This window comes from Poecilia reticulata, linkage group LG11 (genome assembly GCF_000633615.1).
Source record: "Poecilia reticulata strain Guanapo linkage group LG11, Guppy_female_1.0+MT, whole genome shotgun sequence".
NCBI classification, from domain to species: Eukaryota; Metazoa; Chordata; class Actinopteri; order Cyprinodontiformes; family Poeciliidae; genus Poecilia; species Poecilia reticulata.
In genome coordinates, this window is record NC_024341.1 from 11,045,903 (window position 1) to 11,065,660 (window position 19,758).

Here is a 19,758-nt window from a genome sequence, read left to right on the forward strand (position 1 = left end):
ATGATTTTCTTAACGGTTTCTTTTTAAAGTCTACATCAGCTTTTTCTAAACCAATAATTTGAACTTAGAATCCCTAGTCTGCTTCCTCCCACTAACTTCTGTAATCAGTATCTTTTGTTCCTCTTATTTCTCTAAGTAATTCTGTGCGACACGTAAAATCACCCAGAACAAAAAAACTCCAGTCTCAGTAGCACAAAAATGTCCTGTCAGTGTTTTAACCAGCTTTTCTCTTATCCAGCCTCTCTCCGACAACAGCGGTGACTGTTTGGATTTCACTGCCGCCAAATGGACCTCGCCACGTTCGTTTGAAGGGAAAGCAAATGCCCTGAGTGGACGAGGTCACTCAAACGCGCCGAGAGGAGGAGCGCCCACCTCCTGATTCTCTGAATGCGCCAGCGCCGTCCTGTCAGAGCTTTCGGGGGGCTATGCGAGGGACTTTGACAAACACATTGGTGAACACAGAAGCAAAGCATTTCTTCTGCGCGTTTGTCAGGTTAAGTGCTCAAAACGTAACAAGCGATGAAGACCAAGACGCATGTGATGTATACATCTCTAAAGCATGTGTAGACTCTACCCGACTTGAAGCCCTATTCAAAAGTATTCACAGACTTTGAATTTTTTTGTTCACATGCACACATGTTGCATATTCTATTTAGATTTAAATTTATGCAACAACAAAAAGTCAGAAGGTGGTTTTCACTTTTTTTTTTTTTTTAATCTGAAAAGTGCGGTGTACATTTGGATTCAATCCCTAGCTGGTAGAGACATACCAAAAAAAGATTTGCAGATGCAATTGCAGAACATTACTAACTCAGGAAGGTTGAATATAAAATATAGACCACACTTTTTCTACTTCTATTTTTTTTTTTTAAGTTTTGAAAGCCATGAATAATTTTGTGTCTGACTTCATGTCAGTCTATCATAAACTATCATAAGCTTACAACCACATACATGTGGTTGTAATGTGGCAAACATGTAATAAGACTCAGGAGGACTGAACACTATGGCAAAGTTATTTATTGACAATTTCATATAGAAAATATAATGCTTACCACTTAAATGACCCTCATTTCAATCTTTAAATCTTTTAGGAAACTTGATTTTGTGGGACTTTAAATTCATAAATTTGAGAATAAAATTTCTTGTTTTTCTTTTTTGTTTTTTTTTTTGCAATACATATTTTTTACATTTGCCTACCTTGTTGAATTTCATTTTAGCATGTTAAACAAAGAACAAAAATGTTTGGTTTGTGATAGCTGATTTGTCAGAATGATCACAGACGTAACTTTGGAGGAAAAATTACAAGAGGTGCTTTTGTAATGCATTTAGGATTCTTATCTGTTTAAAATCTATAAAGCACAAAACGTAGCATCCCTTCTTTACTATTACTAAGAGAAACTGCGGTATCGGTGTTTCTCCGGACAGTTCTGAGCCTTGGAGCATAACAACGTCTGAGAGGAGGAATTCAGGTCACCGTCATCAGAGTTCCTGACTTCTGCTGATTAAATTCACAGTACACTCACACAGTAAATATATGCAACAACACATCGCAAAGAGCTTACTCCACAACACACACGCAAACACACAAATAGCAAGAGAAAGACTGATTTTCAAATAGTTGTTCATCCAATGTACTCAACTCCCTCCCCTCATTCTCTCAGGAGTCCCTCTAAGTAACCTTTCAGAGGCCACAATCAACCCCCCACACATCTGTTCCCTCTGCCATTTTCTCCCTCTCTCACACACACACTCACACACACATCGACTCACACACGGCGTACCTTGGTGCTCCAGAGTTTGACGGTCCAGTCGAAGGAAGATGTAATAAAGAGGTGGGAGAAGTCTACAGTGCCCACTGCACTGTGACAGCTGATCCCCGTAACCGGCCCCTGGTGGCCCTCGAACATTTCACAGATGCCCGCTTTACTGGAGAAGACGACAACGAACGTTGATGATTAGTTTTAAAAATTGAACAGCATTTTTTTTTTTTTTAACACTAAGAGAGTTTGGGATCAACTTACTAATGTATCAGCCAACTTATGAAGCCTTAAGAACATTTTGATTCCTTTGGGACAATTCAAATTCCTCTTGAAAGAAAAATTTAAATCTTCTTATTAACTCAGTTTCTAATTCATATTTCATTAGCTTATTTAATTATGTCAAATTTCTTAATTACTTGCACTATTGCTATGTTCATCATTTTTGCTCTTGTGAATGTGATCTTGTCAAAACCACAACCAGTAGGAATAAAAATAAAATAAATAAAGAAATAAGTGTAAACATGCCGGCCGCTGATGATTTCTCCTTACACTTATGTATTTAAAAAGTGACAAAAAGAGGAAAAACAGGCCTAAATGTGTCTAATTTGAGAAAATAATTACATTTCAAATCATTTTCTTTCTTTTTTTTATTTAGGTTCTTTCCTTGTACTACACTCCTATGTTTCACCTCAATCTGGACTTTTTTGTCGTTCTGACCAGTGGATACCGATTTCTATAATAATTATATTTAACATAAAAATATATATTTTCTTGCTTTTCATGGACATAATTTATTCCTAGGAGGTCAGATTTGCTGTAAAACAGTTTTATTTCTTAGACAAACTGACAACAGCATGTAGATTGTTAGCTGTTTTTAGCATCATAGATAAAAACCAGCTCATTAGCATTGCTAATGATAAACAGCAGACTTTGTTTCCTAGAGAATGTAAACTTTTACCTTGTAGGAGCCAGAATAAACAGCTGACATGTGTACTGTAGAGAAAATATTCATTTTAAATAACTTCATACATCTCATAGCTAACACTGAGTCCTCTTCCCTTTTCTTCCACACTGAAGAGTGTTGTGATTGTCATGACGTCTTAGGGCTTAGGCATGTGTTTATTGCTAAAAAAAAAAGTTGGGGTATTTGAACGGCTGTTAAAAATGGTCAAAGTTATGAGTTTATCTCTAAATATTTTATCTATATTTAGTTCGCTGGTAAACAGACCAAAGCTTTGCACGAAGACTCAAAACATTTCACCCACCTGCCATGTCTGGATGCAGTATACACGGTGCCTTCCTCGCTCCCCACCACATAGTTGTTGACATCCCCCGTGGGGAAAGCCATACCCGTCACCGCCACGGGTTTGGATTTGTTGTACACGAGTTCCATGGTCTCCTACAAGCAGGAATGTCATGGATTTGGTAAACTGTGCACTTTAAAGCCTTCAAATACACACAAAGTCATGATGTATATCTATAACTGACAGTTTTAAAAAAATATTTTAGGGGAAAATAAAAAAATAAAAAAAACATGTTTGCTCCATTTTAACATCCAAGAACTACTGAGCTACAACAGCTTTTCAATGTAAAAATCTTAACATCAACTCCTTCCGGCAGGTTGTGGGAACCGCGTGTCTGACGAGTGACATTTTTCACTACCTGAGGCTGAGAGAGCATGTCGAGGCTCCACGAACACATCCTCCCGTCCGTAGACACGGTGATCAGGTTGTTGGCATTCTGGGTGCCGACCACGTTCACACAGTACACTGGGTGCTGTTGAGGTAACATACAGGAACGCGGGCGCGGGGCGAAACAACGTGCTGCAGTTACGACAGTTCTCATTAAAGTAACATCTCTGACACATCCACCAGGCAAATAAAACAAAATTCCGGAAAATCATTTTGCCTGGAAGCATTTAAGTGTTCTTCAATCCGGCATCCTGTGTGTTAAATATTCAGACGATTCCTAATTGCAAAAGGCTGTCAAAACCACAATCGTTTTCTGAACCTTTAAAATGTGCTGATAATAATATGAAATTAGTTAAAACACCCTTATTCCTATTATACAGTTAAACAGTGAAACACATGACATAATGAGATACTTTAAGGACCAAAAGCATAGAGGGTTGACAGGCAACTTGCATGCCAGAGTGCAGTGGTCCTTTTCAATCCCTTTACGCTTGGGACATGTGCTGCTGTTCAAATCCATGAGTGTGTGAAGCCATTATATCATTACTGGCCAGTAATTGATTTGTCTGCTGGGCTGCACAAAGGGCCCATTCAGCAATCAGCACCATGCTAGTAAGCTAGACTTCACTAACTGGAGGGGACTAGAGCGGCAACCTCTTAAAGACTACCGTACAGAAGGCATGTGGCAATGCAAGGGGCTACATGACTTTAAGACTATAAAAGGGCTTGGTGCTTGTGTCCATGCATTGGTAATTTGTTGAGAGTGAGCAAGTTCACTGGAGTTAAACTGAGCAATCTGTTCGATGTGTTTTTGTTTTTTTTGTTTCCTCTCACAACAAGTTGTACACTCACCCTGAAATGCAAAATATGACATTTACAAAACTGAACATTTTGTAATACAAAAAAAAGTCAGAAAACATTTAGTAGAAGACAACATTTCAGGAAAAATGTAGTGTTTGCATAAATCTGGTTTTGTTGGGTCTACAGTAATTATGTAAAGTTCACAAAATATTGTTTTGCAATAAATTTGCTGTATGTTCTGCTTTTTTTTCTTACTTTTTTCTAAACTACTGACTTTTTTTGTTGCCATTTATTGTTGTTTGCTTATATGATTTCCTAAATGAGTTTTGCACCTGAAGGTTGAACCGTCTATTTCGCATCAACCAGCATTGTACGGGAGCACATTCATATCAACATCTTAATATTTCCAGGCAAATGTTTAGTTAATACCAATGTTTTCTTGTCTGACAGAAACTGATAAGTCTGATCCTGAGCAGTATTTTTTTTTGCAGAGATCGGAGGCTGAACTGATCGGTAGCTGCGTTTCCATTAGAAATGTCCGCAAAACTTTAATATTCCACTAATGTAAAAAAAAGAAAGAAAACAATTTTACAATTGAAACACAATTAGAATCAAACATGAATGACTTTGTTCAGTCAGTACAAAAATACGCAGCGCCAACAACCTCTACTTGTCATCTTTGCTGCAGTCAAAAAAAAAAAAAAACTGTTGACTTTTTATCTAAAAACTTTAAATTAGTGTATTAACTTTATTAAATTTATTTTCATAATTCCAGTTTGCACAATTGTTCGATCCACTGATTGATAGAAACGCAGCTTAGAGACATGGCGTGATCTAACACTTGTATTTTCTTGTTTTTAACAGTGTGTTATGTAAAAAGGGGCCTTACAGTGTGTGCTGCAGCAGAGAGGGGAGTCCTCTGCACCGGGGTCCGGCGGTGACTCCGGTTGTCCCACAGAACAATCTGTCCCGAGTAAGTTCCTCCTACCACCAAGTTCGGATGAAACTTAGCAAAACCAACGGATACGACCGGAGACTGAAAAGAGGATAAGAAAGAGGTTTTGGGATAGGGATACCTGGGTGTTTCATTAACATGAGGCGGGTTTCACAAAATATTAGTTAAACAACACAGAAAAGACATGAGTGCTAAAATGCGTCGGACTGGTGAAATTATGAGACGAGACATCAGGTGGTGAGAAAAGAGAACGACACAAATTTAAAGTGGTTACGCTCGACTGGGTGGGAGTTGAAACCAGTCACTGAGACAACGAAATGGGTGGCAGTCGTGGGGAAACAGACAGAGACGGAGATGATGAGCTTGACCACTGAGAGGGTCTGCTGAGGAGAGGAGAGAGGGGTGACGCTGCGGTGGAGACCAGACAAAGAGGGGAATTGTGGACCCCGTCCACCCCAGCCGTTTCACGTTACAGCATCAAAACTCCAGCAGCCACTGGAGCGCTCACCGTGGCCTCCATCACAACGAGGCGCAGCCTTGAACTCTCTCCCGCCCCTCATTGCCGCGCTTATTGAGTTTTGGTTCCTCTTCGGTGCTCGTTCCGTATTGGCTTCTGCTCGGCGCAGCCAACCGCCCCTGACCCCGGGGTCACCGGAGGATCTCCTCGACTCGATTATGAGAAAATGTTTCATCCCGTTGCTTAGCGCAACAGGAGGGTAAGTGGTGTAACGCTTTAACAAATTGAGAGGAGAAATAATTTACAAGCACAACAGCGCCAAGTGAAGCTCTCAGACACAAATCACAATTAAAAACAGAGCAACTACAAGATGCAGGGTGCATTCTGGAGCAGCGTCGTTGCCTAACACGGCCGTAAATTTTTTAGACGGAGCTCAGCTGACACGTTTATTGGTCTTGAAGACTGGATGCCAGATATCTGGCTCTTAAAAAAAGCAGCTTAGCGTGAGCATGGAGACTAAAATTGTCATTAATGATCAGAATCCTACTCCTAATCACAGCACTAACAAGGAAGTCATTGATGTACTAATGGTTTCATGACTAATTGAAATTTGGTATTCTAACAGCTCCAATTTAAAAATAATAATGCATTAGTGGAATAGATGTTGTTAAAATTTGTTTTGTGATGCTAGCCCAAAACAAAAATAAAGATCCAGCCACAATGACCACTTGCCAGGAAAACCTCCACTAACCACTGTGTTGCCACTAACATTGAGCACAGCAGCAATAGGCGCAACTATGACCAAGAAGACCAAATGCACACTGCAGTCGTAGTATTCCTTTATTTTCTTCTCCGTCCATCCCTTCCAGCACACCATGTGCGAAGCAGCCAAAACCCCACTTCAGTTTGAAGGGCGATTGGAAAACAAACCAGAAGGAAAGAAAACCCTGCGCAGTCCTTATTTTGCGTTTTTGTTCCTCCAGAGGCATCACCGAATCCAGAGGAAAGGCTCTGTAGTCGCCTCAGATGTCGAGACTCAAAATAAACAGAGCTTTTGGCGATAAAAATAAAGCCGCTCATTGGCTGCCATGAGGGCTCTTTCTTTATTGACACAGTGTGACAAAAGGGGATTGCGGTTTTCGGCTTTATCAGCGTGTATTACGAGCCAGGCTTGCATGGCCAACATGCTGTTGGGCTTGTTAACAAGAAGCTGAGAGTGCAATAATCACCTAAACTACAAAACGTCTATATTAAAAGGTTTGAATCACATTAAACATCTACAGTGGATTGCAAAGGTATTAATATTTTTTGGACATGTTTTACATTTTGGACATTTTACGCTAGATCAATACAAAGTGCAACACAAATGTGAAGTAGGAGGAAAATAGAGGATGCACTTTCAATTGTTTTTGCAAATAAAAATTTCAAAAGAGCAATTTGTATTCAATTCCCGAACCTTTTGCAAACTCATGCAGGGTTTCTTCCTGCATACAGCTGCATTCATCATCCCATCCACGCTGACACTCCTCCCTGTCCTTGTTAAGAAAACAGAACTTCCACAGCATGATACTTCCCCTGCCATGCTTTACTACAGGGATTTTTCAATTGCATTCAAACTAGAATCGAGAATCTTCACAATCATTTTGAAGACATAATAAGATTTTTGTTGCGACACTTGGCTCAGAATGAACACGTGGAACGCAAACAAAAATTTTGAACGCTTAAGGAAAAGAATAAAAATCCTTCAAAATATAAAACACCCTTATATAAAAATTGGAAGCAAAACTTAGACAACAGACCTTTAGTGTCACCTCCAAAATGCCTATATGTCTGGTTCCATGGGAACCATGGTATGGGATTTTTAAAGCACTATTTACATAAAGTGCAGCTTGTGCCAGAGCAATCTAGAAATGACAGTCGGTGGGATTGTTTATGAGTCTATGCATACTATCTTGTTTGTGTGTATCTCAGAAGGGGTGAGTGTGTGCGTGCGTGTGTATGTGTGCGAAGGTGTGATGGGGAAAGAAACCATATGAAATCATATGGCTTGCAGCACAAAGCAAACAGTGTATGGCCGACAGCCATGCACTGTCGAAAGCACATGGCTGTGCAATGCACTGTGTAATGCTTACAATGTGTATCTTTTTCATATTTACACATAACGCTCATTAATTTAGACCAAAATGTCTCAATCAGAAATTGTAGACAGGCTCCGATAAGGTTTTTAAGAAGTTACATCGAATAGTTTATTTTTGTTGTTTGTTTTTTATTTTTTAAGGGGGTACCTGTAGTTCAATCCTAAAGGTGCTGAGTTGATTTAAGCTTTATCCTTAACTTTTCCTCTGGGCAAGGCATTTAGCACTAAATGCCAGTCAATCTGTGCACGGGGGTGTGAATTCATTTATTATGCACCAGCATTATGTCTATGTCTTCAGATGAAAAAAAAAAATATTTCTCACTTCCATAAATAAGCAATAAATTAGCTTCTACTGTTTTGGTCTGTTTAGTATTCTGTTTTAATGTATTTTTATTATTTGGATGGATGGATGGATGGATGGATGGATGGATGGATGGATGGATGGATGGATGGATGGATGGATGGATGGATGGATGGATGGATGGATGGATGGTATCATCTATTGCCTAATAACTACACTTAAAAAAAGTTTCCTTTGACAACTTTAGAATAACACACATTTTCCCTGTTATTCAAAAGTTAAGCCTATAAAGTAAACCCTATAATAAAGTCAGCTTTAGTCGGTTTCTAACAATGACATTTGGGTGCAGTGGAGATGTGGTTGGTGGAACAGTCACACCATGAAAAAATGAGCAGAAGCAGAGCTCTTTCTTTCAGAAAGCCAGTGACTCATGGAAAGATGCTGCTCAAGTTCAGATCTATATTAGCAGGCAAGCAATGTGAAGAGATTGAAGAGATATTAGCAATTTGATATTTCATGTATATGTGAGATATATATATAGATCTCATTTTCATCTAATTTAATAGGTACTTTGTTACTTTTGGATTTATGAACATGTGACTGACATGAGGATTCAGCCCAATCTTCCAGTTGGGACATAAGCAAAGAGCCATGGCTGTCCTGAGTCTTCCAACGACAGAAGAGTGTCAGAAAAAATCTAATTCTGTCCCGTTTCTGATTTTCTTTTCTTTTGTGTGAGAAGCAACACAAGTGTTTTAAATAATATTTTTAAAAAACCTAGTGTACACCATTGGCCACAAGAAAAGTGAAGGAACTGATAACCTGACCTCTGCCACATAAAGTACAAAATTCCTCTCATAAGCAAAAACTAGCACTACATTGCTCAGCCGGTGCTTTTATTCTAATATGTGGGTGTTTAAATATTTACTGCATACATATTTGTGATGTATTTTTCCAACACATATATTGTTTCCATTTTTAAAAATTAAAAAATATGATTTAAATTTTGCTATTAGCACGTCAAAACTTGAAAATAAACACGCAAATTCGCTTGAATAAACAAACACAGAACATCCATATCCTCCACTCGCTCTATTTTCCTCTACAAGTCACCACCCTACATAAACATCTCTACCCCACATGAGTAATGACAGAGAGAAGCTAAATCAAATCAAGAGACCCCTCAATTTGCTCCATATGTTAGTTTAACTCAAAAGCCCTATCAGTGTCGCCATCTTAAGAGGAAAATTCCCAAATAAACTCTGAGTCCCCTTTTTGAGAAACCGCAGGTCATGCCACCATTCCCCTCATGTACAGTCGGGCTTAGTGGAGGTGCTACTGAAAATTAAGACCGGGTCTGTCCCAAAGACGGCAAGATGTACGACAGAAACTTGGGCGTTTACACAAATGTCATTCTGGCTACATTATTTGGATTTTCCTAAATTCATCTTATGCAGTTATGCCCACAAATAGAGTGAATTATATGGTCAACTAGTTACTGACTGGAAGTTTTTCAGTAAAATTATTTTATAATTTAGCTGAACACATACATGGCTTTTATCTAATTGTCCTTAAATTGTAAGCCTCTGCCATCGGTTAGTTAAATGTCATCACTGCACGAGTTGGAGGGAAATTATGTGCTGTGTAAAGTACTCAATGCAAAACATATTTTGGGGCAGGTACCCTCCATATTTAACAGTAACATTCATACAAAAGCCTGGTAATAAATTCACTGTTATATTCCAGCAGCATAATCTCATACTGAATAATTTACAAAAATGTAATCTTTTATTGGTGTACGTTCAATCAGTGAGAAAAAAAACAAAAAAACGTTCAACATTAAGAAACACTTATTCCCATTTCTAACAAGTCAAACAATTCCAGTTGAATAAATGTAACTCATTTACTACTTCACTTTTTCAATAGCTACATTTTTAGCTGCAAAATATTATTCCATAGTAGCATGGAGTAATACAATAATGCTATTATAGAGTAATAATATTGGTACTAAAGAAAGCGACAGAGATTTCTCAAGCTTCATGGAGCATAAGGGTGCAGGAGAGCCCCTCCCACACTTGTTACTGTGAACCTTGAGGTCAGCTTCATGACAGAAAGCAACTACAGTTTTCCTTCACTTACAAGAAAGGCTAGTTTGGTTGTTTGGAAATTTTCAGTTGCAAAAAACATGGGCAGTCATGGAAACTAAAGCAGCCTCTAATATACTTCCAATATTATACTGTAATGAGCAAGACAACAATTCTGCTCACTCCATTTTCCAAAACAAGCAAGTTTACTTGAAAACTACTACTGAATTATTCTGTTATTGCTTAAGCTTTGTGTCAAAATCCAAATGGCATTATTAAAATAACTATTCTAACTTTAAGAGTAAGCATCCAATATGGAGTAGGGATAATTGCTGGAGTTTTAGTTTTAAATAGATGCATTTAGATTCAGTTTCACATTTTTTTTAAATCTTTGTGACTATAGAGTGATACTTTGAAAGTGCGATATTCTTACTTACGGTTAGTGTACCGTGAGAATCTCATACAGTTTACTCAGCAGTACAGTCTGGTAAGCAGCACTAGCAAAAACAGCTCGCTGGTACGACTTTCAAGGATAAAAGACACCGTCAATCTTGTAATTCAGCTCACAGTAAGATGGCAATTAGCTAAACCAATTTTTATAAATGTCTTTTTTTTTTACTGAATCAGATACAGCAATGGTTCTTAAATTTCACAAACCAAAAGAGAGCTTTTCTTTATTTCATTTCCTAGATGTGTTAGTCACACGAGCACATCTGTCTAAACAGTGTGATTGCATCGTGATAACAGCACTAACTCGATGCCAGGCCTGACATTTCATTTCCAAACTCAAAGTGGCTCTGCGGATGGTTTCTTTTTTATCTCACATGCAGAGTAGGCTAGACACCTGCTAAGTCGGCTCCTGTTAGACCAAAAGAAGAGGATGTAAGGACTAAAAAGAAAAAGAAAAAAAACACACCCGGAAGAAAACGAAGGAGCAACAGGAATCCCGTGACACACTGGGCGACACTCCTGCTGTCAGTTGGATTTTATTTCTATCCTTGGGCAAAGTCTGCTGTGATTGTGAGTGTCTGACGAAGAAAGTCACTCAAGTGTCATACTATGCTCCTTCTATACCAACAACTGGGATCTGGCAGTTCTGACAGCCTGTATTATCTTATGGAGAATTGTTCTGTAAAGGGTAAAACACAAACAGTGCACCACGATGAAAGACGGCACCCGACAAGGGATTGTAGATGTTTAAAGGAGAAACAAAGCTGGAGATTGGTCATTTGTTGTTTACTATAGCACTAAAGTGCTGAAAGTCAGTTCAGTTACACGGAAATCAAGTGAAAGTGCTATTGAAATGAAAGAAAAGTCCTAGTAGAGAATGCCAGAGATGTCTTCCCAATCTCCGTACTGTATCCCTCGTCTCCCTCTGGCCTCCGCCCCTCTATCTCTCTTACCGCACTCATCTGTTTTCAACTCTGCCTTATCAGGACCAGATGGATCCCACTGTCTCTCCCTGCATCAAGGCTACGCAACCTCGCCTCTCTCCCGACCACCTTTCTCCCCCTGGCTTCGCTCGTTTATGACACCCCACAGATTTTGTCACTCTGCGGCTTCTGGCACGGACCGAGAATTACCGAGCCAGAGTCTCCATTTCACCGAGCAAACAATGGAGCATAAGAACGAGGAAGAGGCTCTGGGAGCACATACCGGGCCCTTTTTCCTCTGTCTCTTGGATCTGCTTTTCCAGTATTTTCCGGCATGTTTGCTTGGATTTTCCCCCCCACCTAAAATTAAAGAAAAACACGCTGAAATGTTTTTTTTTTTTTTTCCTTTTACAATATTTTAATTATATGGACATGCACACTAATTTTAAAGTATGGTTTCTGTTTCGCAGCAAATCACATGCAAGACTGTGTCAATTTGCTTCAGTTTTGGCTGTTTTTGAGAAAACTAACAACATAAAAAAAAGTCACTTTCTCAGAAATATGTGCTGCAGCTCGGTTCCAGGACTTGGAATTGGTGTATTCATTACAAAACAATGCTTTTGTTGATACTGCTGATGTCTTCTTTAACTGAGAATTAAAATAAATGACATTTTGGTATATACACGGATGGCTTTCTTACAGACATCACTGATTACTTGGCAAGGTTGCCGCAGCGGCAAAGGCAGACAATTGGAAGAAACGGCTCTGGATGGATCACATGTAGGCTCCCATTTCTAGTCTTAATGATTTGTACAGATGTATAACAGCAATGAAAATAGATGAGTGTGGATATTTCCTTCTTTTTCCAGCGTCTTCCACATAGAGCACATTTGGTTGTTTATCCTAAATCTGATGTAGCACTGTTATCAGTTTTGCTCTAAGTGCTGTTTTTTCAGGGAAACAACAAGGATATAAATATTAAAGATCAAGACTTATTTCTTTTGTGTGGCTCCTTTAACGGACCCAATTCCTGAGTAATTTTAGATCAATTCTGCACATCCATCCACATTTCATCTTCAACGCCGTGCATAAGACAGTGAGGGGAACTGAAAGTGAACTCAATGTGTGCAATCTCTGCTGAAGACATTGAACAGAGCTCTGAACACACAGCCTTCTTGTGACGTTTTTGAAGTGCCGCCACTAGTCTTACTGGTAAATGACGCCCTGGCATTGAAAGCTGTTAAAATGTGAAACTGCTTTAACATTAGCTCATTGTTTAATCTTTTTTATGTTCTCTATTATCTGTTTAAGGATGTTTCTGCCTAATGTTGAAGATCACAGAGAATCACTGTCTTCCTTTGCTCTGCTTAATTCATCGTACGAAAAGATGACAATAATTTCATTTGAATTATGACACAGTTTCTGCATCTCTCTCTTCCAACACTTCTTTCCGCTCCGCTCCATACAAGCTCCATTTGTGGGAATCAGACATCCTGGAAGTGCCAGTGTTTCCGATAGCAACGCAGAGGATATTGATAAAAATATGACTGAGAGCAATGAGATGTGACAGTAGCGGCGGGGGTTCTCAAAGGGAGGCGTGCGGTCGGGGGAGTTGAGGCAGAGGTTTCGAGCCAAACGGGCCCCTTTCATGTGGTGCAACTCTGCCCACTTGAGAGGCTGGTGTGAAGTTACAAGATTGGACCCAACTGGGACGAGGCGATGATGGGTCCCACTGTCAAGATGGCCGTGACGAGCGGAGCCACGCTGGTAGCAGAATCCGCAGCAGATGCAAAACCTTTTCTGCAGTACAAACCCCTCCCCACACACACACTCTCAACATTGCAGGTTAATGGCTCCAGAAGTGGGGTCACAATACTCATTCAGTTCATGTCAAATAAAATCTAGAAAAAAAAATGGCTGATTACGAATCATGTTGAAATGAATTATTAGGTTGAACAGTTACATTTCAATGAACATAATGTTGCTGCTCAAATGATATACTTTTGAATTGTTATGAAAGAATAATACACCCAGGAAACATTCACATCCTGAACATAAGTAAATAAAGAGACTATTGCTGATTTATAAAACAAAGGATGAATATAAAAGATAAAATTTCAGACTACTATGAAGAACGGTGAAGGATCTGTGAGGCTGTGGGCCGGTTTCCTTTTTTAAAGCTCCAGAAAATCTTAAGAAGGTGCATTGTACCATGATTTATTTTTAAAAAAAGCTGGAATGTTATATACAAATCTGAAATTACAGTACCAATATGTCTATAAATAGGCTAATGATTTTACATAGATTTACAAATAGTTTTTTTAAAAATAAAAAGTGTAAACAAAAGCAGACAAAGCAGCTGCAGTAACACAAATACATAACAAAAGGAATTAAAACTTTAAGTGTAATTTTAGTCGCTTTTTTTTTTATTTGACATGTTTTAGTAAACCACAATCTGTTTTTAGTAAGTAGTCTAACACAGTGCAACACCAAAGCACCGTTTAATACGGCTACGATATTTATGCTAGATTCCCACAGCGCACAGCCAAAACAATGCTGACGCTTTGCCAAAACATAAACCTCCTCATTACAGTCAATCACATTGAGATTTTAGAGACATAATTCCTGCAGTACCTGATTGGAACAGCTCTGTATACACTGGAGCTCTGTAAAACTTTTACAAGGCACAGAAAATCTTGTTCTAGTCAATTTCTCTGTATGCTTCCCTCAACGAAGCTCTCCTCACCTAAGAGCCAATTAATCCTATCTTAAACTTTTTAAAGCTTATTTCTCGCCTGAAAAGCTCAGGCTTTGCAACACTATGGCTGTTCTATGAACACACATTGATAAGAAAAAAAGGAAAGAAAGAAGCCTGACCTCGGGCCCCAAAAGTTTAATCTTCAATCAATTATAGTCTTAAACAATAAACACCAAAGCTAAATCCAACCTCAACCACAGACCCACTTTATGCTTACATAGAAATCGAGAGTTATGCAGAGTTCAGATATTACCTACCCATCTATCAGGTGAAGGAAAATCTGAAAACAAAACAGGATTTGGTAGTATTTGCCAATGGCAGCATGTGTGCGTGTGTAGTAAGGGTGTAGCCAACAGCTTGTATAATTACAGATGCAGGGGAGAAGGGGCATATGGCTAGACTCTGTTATTCTTGCTACAGACAAGAGGTGGAAGTCAAAAGACAAAAAAAAAAAAACAAGTTCGGAAGAGGTACCAGACCCTGTGGTTTGGCGGGTTAAACAGCAGAATATGGTTGCACTTTAAGAGCCATCTGATCCACAGCTAACTAGAGCCACAGTTCTGTTTGGACAAGGTACCAAAGAGAAAAGGAGGAAAAAAAAATATTTCACTTTCCATAGTTCTCCCCATGCCATGGCAGAAGAATTAATGATCTATGCTTTATTACTTGTTTCTTCCTCCCTTGCTTTTGTTGTTTTGTTTTGGGGTTTTTTTGCTGGTTTTTTTAGACTCAGTTTTTTAAACTTCTTATGAAAAAAATCAGGAACTTTGTCCTCAATCTTTTGCGGCTTGTAACAGTTTTTTTTTTTTTTTTTTACAGGATTGCCCTGTATTCAACTCCATCAACTCCAACTCCAAAAATAAACATATAGATGATATACTGAGCCTTTTATTTGTCTACAGCTGAACACTGACAATTCACGCATCGGCATGAGCTGAAACCACACTGTTGATAAACTCAAAAGTACATGCACTGAACATATTTCATCTAAGAACCACATGGAAACTCTACACAATGCTACAGCGACATAATGCATGGCTATAATCTATCTGTGCAACCACTTGAAGTTCAGCAGCAGCATAAATGATGGTGCAGGAAAATAATTAGACTCTCCAGAAGTGTGGAGGAAATGTCTATGTAAATGCAGTACACATGTACTGAGTGGATAAAGCTTGAAACAGAGAGTGTACGCTTATTTCTAACATCACTTAAACAGCAAAGTAGATCATTAATGCAAGTGATTTTCACAGTTTTGTATGAGGAAGACTTATTGCAGTGTCCCTGTGGGAGGATCAGCATGGGTGGGCTAACAGGCACACATGCAGTGTTGGATTAGAAAGTGGTACACCACATCTTTTTATGACCGAGACATCTCTACACGGCCCTGCCTGTTTGATGGGACCTTTGACGGTCCTCCCCCTCAATCATCTTGCTCCCTCTTTGCTCGTTCCATCAAGTTTCTTTGTGTCATTTGCGATTAACGTCACAACCATCCACGAGTCTTCTTCCTCCCTAAACCTCAGTTTCTTTTTAAAACTGGCCTTTTCCTATCTAAAATGTCAGATGAATGTATGTAGAACTTCCATTTAATTCACTCTAACGAACAGAGTAAAAAGATGTTGTGCACACCTCAAATAGCTATGGTCCTGTGTAAAAATGTAAGTGTAAGTTTAAAGGTTTAAAGTACCTGACAGTGGAAGATGTACTCTGGTGTAGCCTTCTTAAACTTGATGTTCCACACCAGGGCGACGCCATCCGGTTCGTGGGGAGCATCTTCATTGTTATTGTAGGACGCAACCAGTAATTCAGGATACTGCAAGAGAAAATGGAAGAAACCACAAGGGTTAGAGAAAGGATGACAGAGAGACGCGCGTTTAAATAAAAAGAATCAATAGAAAGATCATCTCGATCCATTTAATTCTTTAAACTGCCGTCAAGTTGTTCCTGCCTTCCCATGAAGGTGTTTAGAAAGACAGGTGTTAGGTGGGTCTAAGCTTGAGATAATGAAGCAGATTTGGAGAAATATCAAGTCCTGTCACGTTGTTAGCTACGAATTTCACTCTTGATTTTCTCCAGTTCCGAATAGTGCACGCATACTGGGATCAATGATGTGGAATATGTCACGGTTAGGTATGTAACGTTTTCATGACATTCCATCTCAAGTTTTTTCTTTTTCTTTTATGAAACTAAATGACCAGCTGACCAATAATTCAAATTACAGTGCTGTATGAGTGCTCCCCAGTGGTCAGAGCTGAGTGAAGCATTTGCAGAGAGATTACATAGATCAAGGTTAAATGTGTTCAAATAAGGCTTGTTTGTGAGATTAAAAGTACCTTCAGAAAATAACAATCATTAAGCAGATATTAAACAAACATTTTTTTCTTAAGACGTCTTTTATTTGATGATGATTAATGATTAATATTCTAATCGTTATGTAATGTTTTCACTAGTTGTAAGCAGAAAGTCATTAAAATGAACTAGAATAAAGGCTTGAAAACATCCGTCTGTGCTTTTAATTTATATAGTGTGCTTAACTTCGTGATCCAAATCACGGAAATAAATACATTTGTCAATAAGTTGTGCGTATGTGGAGCATACATGGCATGTTAGAGCTGCAGTGTGCATTGCGATGTTGTTTTTCAACATGTCATTTTGTCTTCCTATGCCACTGAAACTAAAGGCAGACGCTCGATATTGTGAAGGGCATCTTAAACACAGAACAAGAGGAAATTAATCAAATAGTAAAAGTGTTATATGACATTATTGGGTGAGATTTAATTTAAATAAACTGAAACACAAAAAATATCAGGCCTCACCTGAGGGGACCAGTCAAGACAGGTAATAACACGATGTTTGGACCAGTGCTCATCGTAGAATAGTCTGCAGAAGGACAGACTAGAGCCGCTTCCCAAGTCTCTGCAAGCAGAAAAGATGATGAAATTTGAGGTGAATCAAAACCAAATCCAGATCTGTGACCTCTTCCAAACACACACAGGTAAAATCGCATCAGGTTGAAAGCATCCACCTGCTGGTACATGACGAGATCCAAACAACCCAAATAATATCATTAGATCATAAAACTAAGACCTTTTCAAACTAAATATCTTAAACACGCTTTGTTTTAAATCATTGCATTCCAGTGTAGCATTGCCTGTTTGTTGGTGTTCTACTGGAAGATAAACCTCTGGTCCTGTTTCAAGTTTTTTAAGCCCCTAACGTTTTCTTCCATGTTTGCTTGTTCTGTAGTTCTACCCATCTTCTCATCAATTCTGACCAGGCTACCCGTCACAGCAAAAGAAAAGCATCCACATCCACACGCATCTACTGAGACAGAATGTGTGGCCTCATTGGTGTCGTCAATATCCATTCACAGGCTCCAAACAAGGTTTAACAGTTTTACGTCTCCTAAGGGGCAGGAAGAAAACTGCGCTTTTCATCTTAGAGTCTGTAATTTCATCCAGCGATGAGCATATTCCTTTGGGTCAAACTACATGTTGCTCTGTTATGTCACTGACCACAGCAGCAATCTGTACAACAAGAAGTTATTTCTTGGTCTAAACCATCCATGACAAAACGGAGAGGACAAAGCAACTGGACTACGAGCAGGATTTTTTTTTTTTTTGAGTACCAATTAACAAAATATATATGCGCCATTCTTACAGTGTTGGGTGAGACTGTATATAATAAAACAAGGCAGTGGAATGTGGGTTATGTACTTATGCTCTTAAAAGCACATTGCTGGGGAGAAGAAAAAAAAAAAACAGGTCCGATCTTGAGCAATGGGCTACGGCCTCTTTTAGACATAATCTTTATTTGACCACAGGCTTCATACTTCGCTGTGGCTGCAGCGGTCAAAGTTGAAGTAAATCAGTAAAAGCAGTTGTTCCATAATAGCAGCGCAGTAACCTAAAACAGCTTTGCACTTCTGGCTAGAACAACTCCAGCCGACGGCTTGATAACCTCTATTTTGGAAGCAGTCGCTCAGATGGCAAGACAATGCTCTTGCAAGAAGCGACGGATGTCACTTCACAGGAATCTTTAACCATCTGAGAGTGTGACCTCACTATGAAAACATGCTTTTCAAAGAGCAAAGCATCTCCCAGGCCCCAAGTGGCACACGGTGGGTTTGAGTCACTTTTAGCACATTTGCAATTTGGAAAAGTGTCAATAGGTGCTTGGTGTGCGGACCAAATTCCCTTTACAACCCCATTCTTTTTTAAAATATGAACAAATAATTGTTTTTGTTTTTTTTCCATGATGGAATTCAAACTTTATTTGAATTTCTGGCAGGATGCATAAAAAATTCTCACCCCTCTTTGTCCGCCAGGTCACGGCCGCTGTAGTCGAATAAGATGTCACTGTCCTCTGCGAGCGCTCTTTCCATCACCCGGATGCTACAGTCGAAAAAACTTTGAAACTCTGACGAGTGCAGGATCTGTTGCCTTTCCTCTTCCGTCAGTTCCCGCAGAACAGGAAAAGAACCTGTAGTAAAAAAAAAAAAAAAAAAGACATCATAACAGGAAATAAAACTGAAAACTCGTACAATGTCTTGTTCGTATTTCACCCAGAATCCACACAACCAGTGCTGCCGCTTCGCCCACGCGCATCGCTACGCGTAGCGCACCAAGTGGCTGGTGAAGCACCACATAATCAGGCTCATGACAAATCATCAAAATTTTAAAATTAAAATTTTTACTGTTCTTAAAAAAAAAGAAAAAAAACTGCAGCAAAGCGTCGAGTTATTCCCTCTTGAAACAATAAAATACTTTGAACATATGAAAATCATGAAAAATGATAAATACAAAAGCACAGACATGATAAATGACCCCAAGGTTTTGATTTGTTTAATGTTTTTGTTTTTTTGTTTGAAACAGACACTAACTCGAAGCCACAAAAGAAATTAAAATGTTACTTTTAGTGTTTTTGTAAATAGAACAAATATTTCAAAAAGAGTTTACTATGTGCTTGCTTGAAAGTGATATAATTAAATAAAGACCCATTACAGCATTGTGGGAAAAAAAATTAATAAAACAACTTATATTTTAGGACATAAGTAAAAGAAACACTTGTTCTGGGTGTAACAGAGATATAACTTTTTCTTCTACCCACTATTCAATCTTCTCCTTCTTCCCACCATCCAAAAACATGTTGTCACCCTGACTGGAGAGACATGTTGACCATATTAAAACTCATCTCTAGTTATGTGTTAAGAATCTCTAAGCAACCAGACGTGACACTTTCACACCAATCTAATAATACTGAAAGGCTGCTCTTAATCAAAATACCATATTTTCATTAGAGTGAAGTCTGTCTCACTTGGTCCTGTTGTTGCTGCGCTACAGCTTGGTCTGGTAAAGTAATTGTAAGCTAGTATATTAGGCCCTGTAAAAAGGATTAGCACTTTAAGACTTATATCCTATTAATATATGCCTGACATTCTT

At 38.8% G+C, this 19,758-nt stretch overlaps 1 protein-coding gene across 6 annotated transcripts in view; it reads right to left on the reverse strand.

Annotated features, from left to right (window-relative positions):
• The window catches only part of dync1i1a (dynein cytoplasmic 1 intermediate chain 1a), a 59,323-nt gene that overhangs the window by 13,897 nt on the left and 25,668 nt on the right, over positions 1–19,758 (reverse strand). For all 6 annotated transcript variants that reach the window (XM_017307559.1, XM_008421716.2, XM_008421717.2 and 3 more), the window contains 7 exons: positions 18,628–18,799; positions 17,134–17,233; positions 16,005–16,130; positions 5,142–5,288; positions 3,423–3,536; positions 3,026–3,159; positions 1,782–1,926 (listed from right to left, as the gene is read on the reverse strand). In XM_017307559.1, coding sequence (XP_017163048.1) covers positions 1,782–1,926; positions 3,026–3,159; positions 3,423–3,536; positions 5,142–5,288; positions 16,005–16,130; positions 17,134–17,233; positions 18,628–18,799 — 938 coding nt within the window. The remainder of the gene's footprint in view (positions 1–1,781; positions 1,927–3,025; positions 3,160–3,422; positions 3,537–5,141; positions 5,289–16,004; positions 16,131–17,133; positions 17,234–18,627; positions 18,800–19,758) is intronic.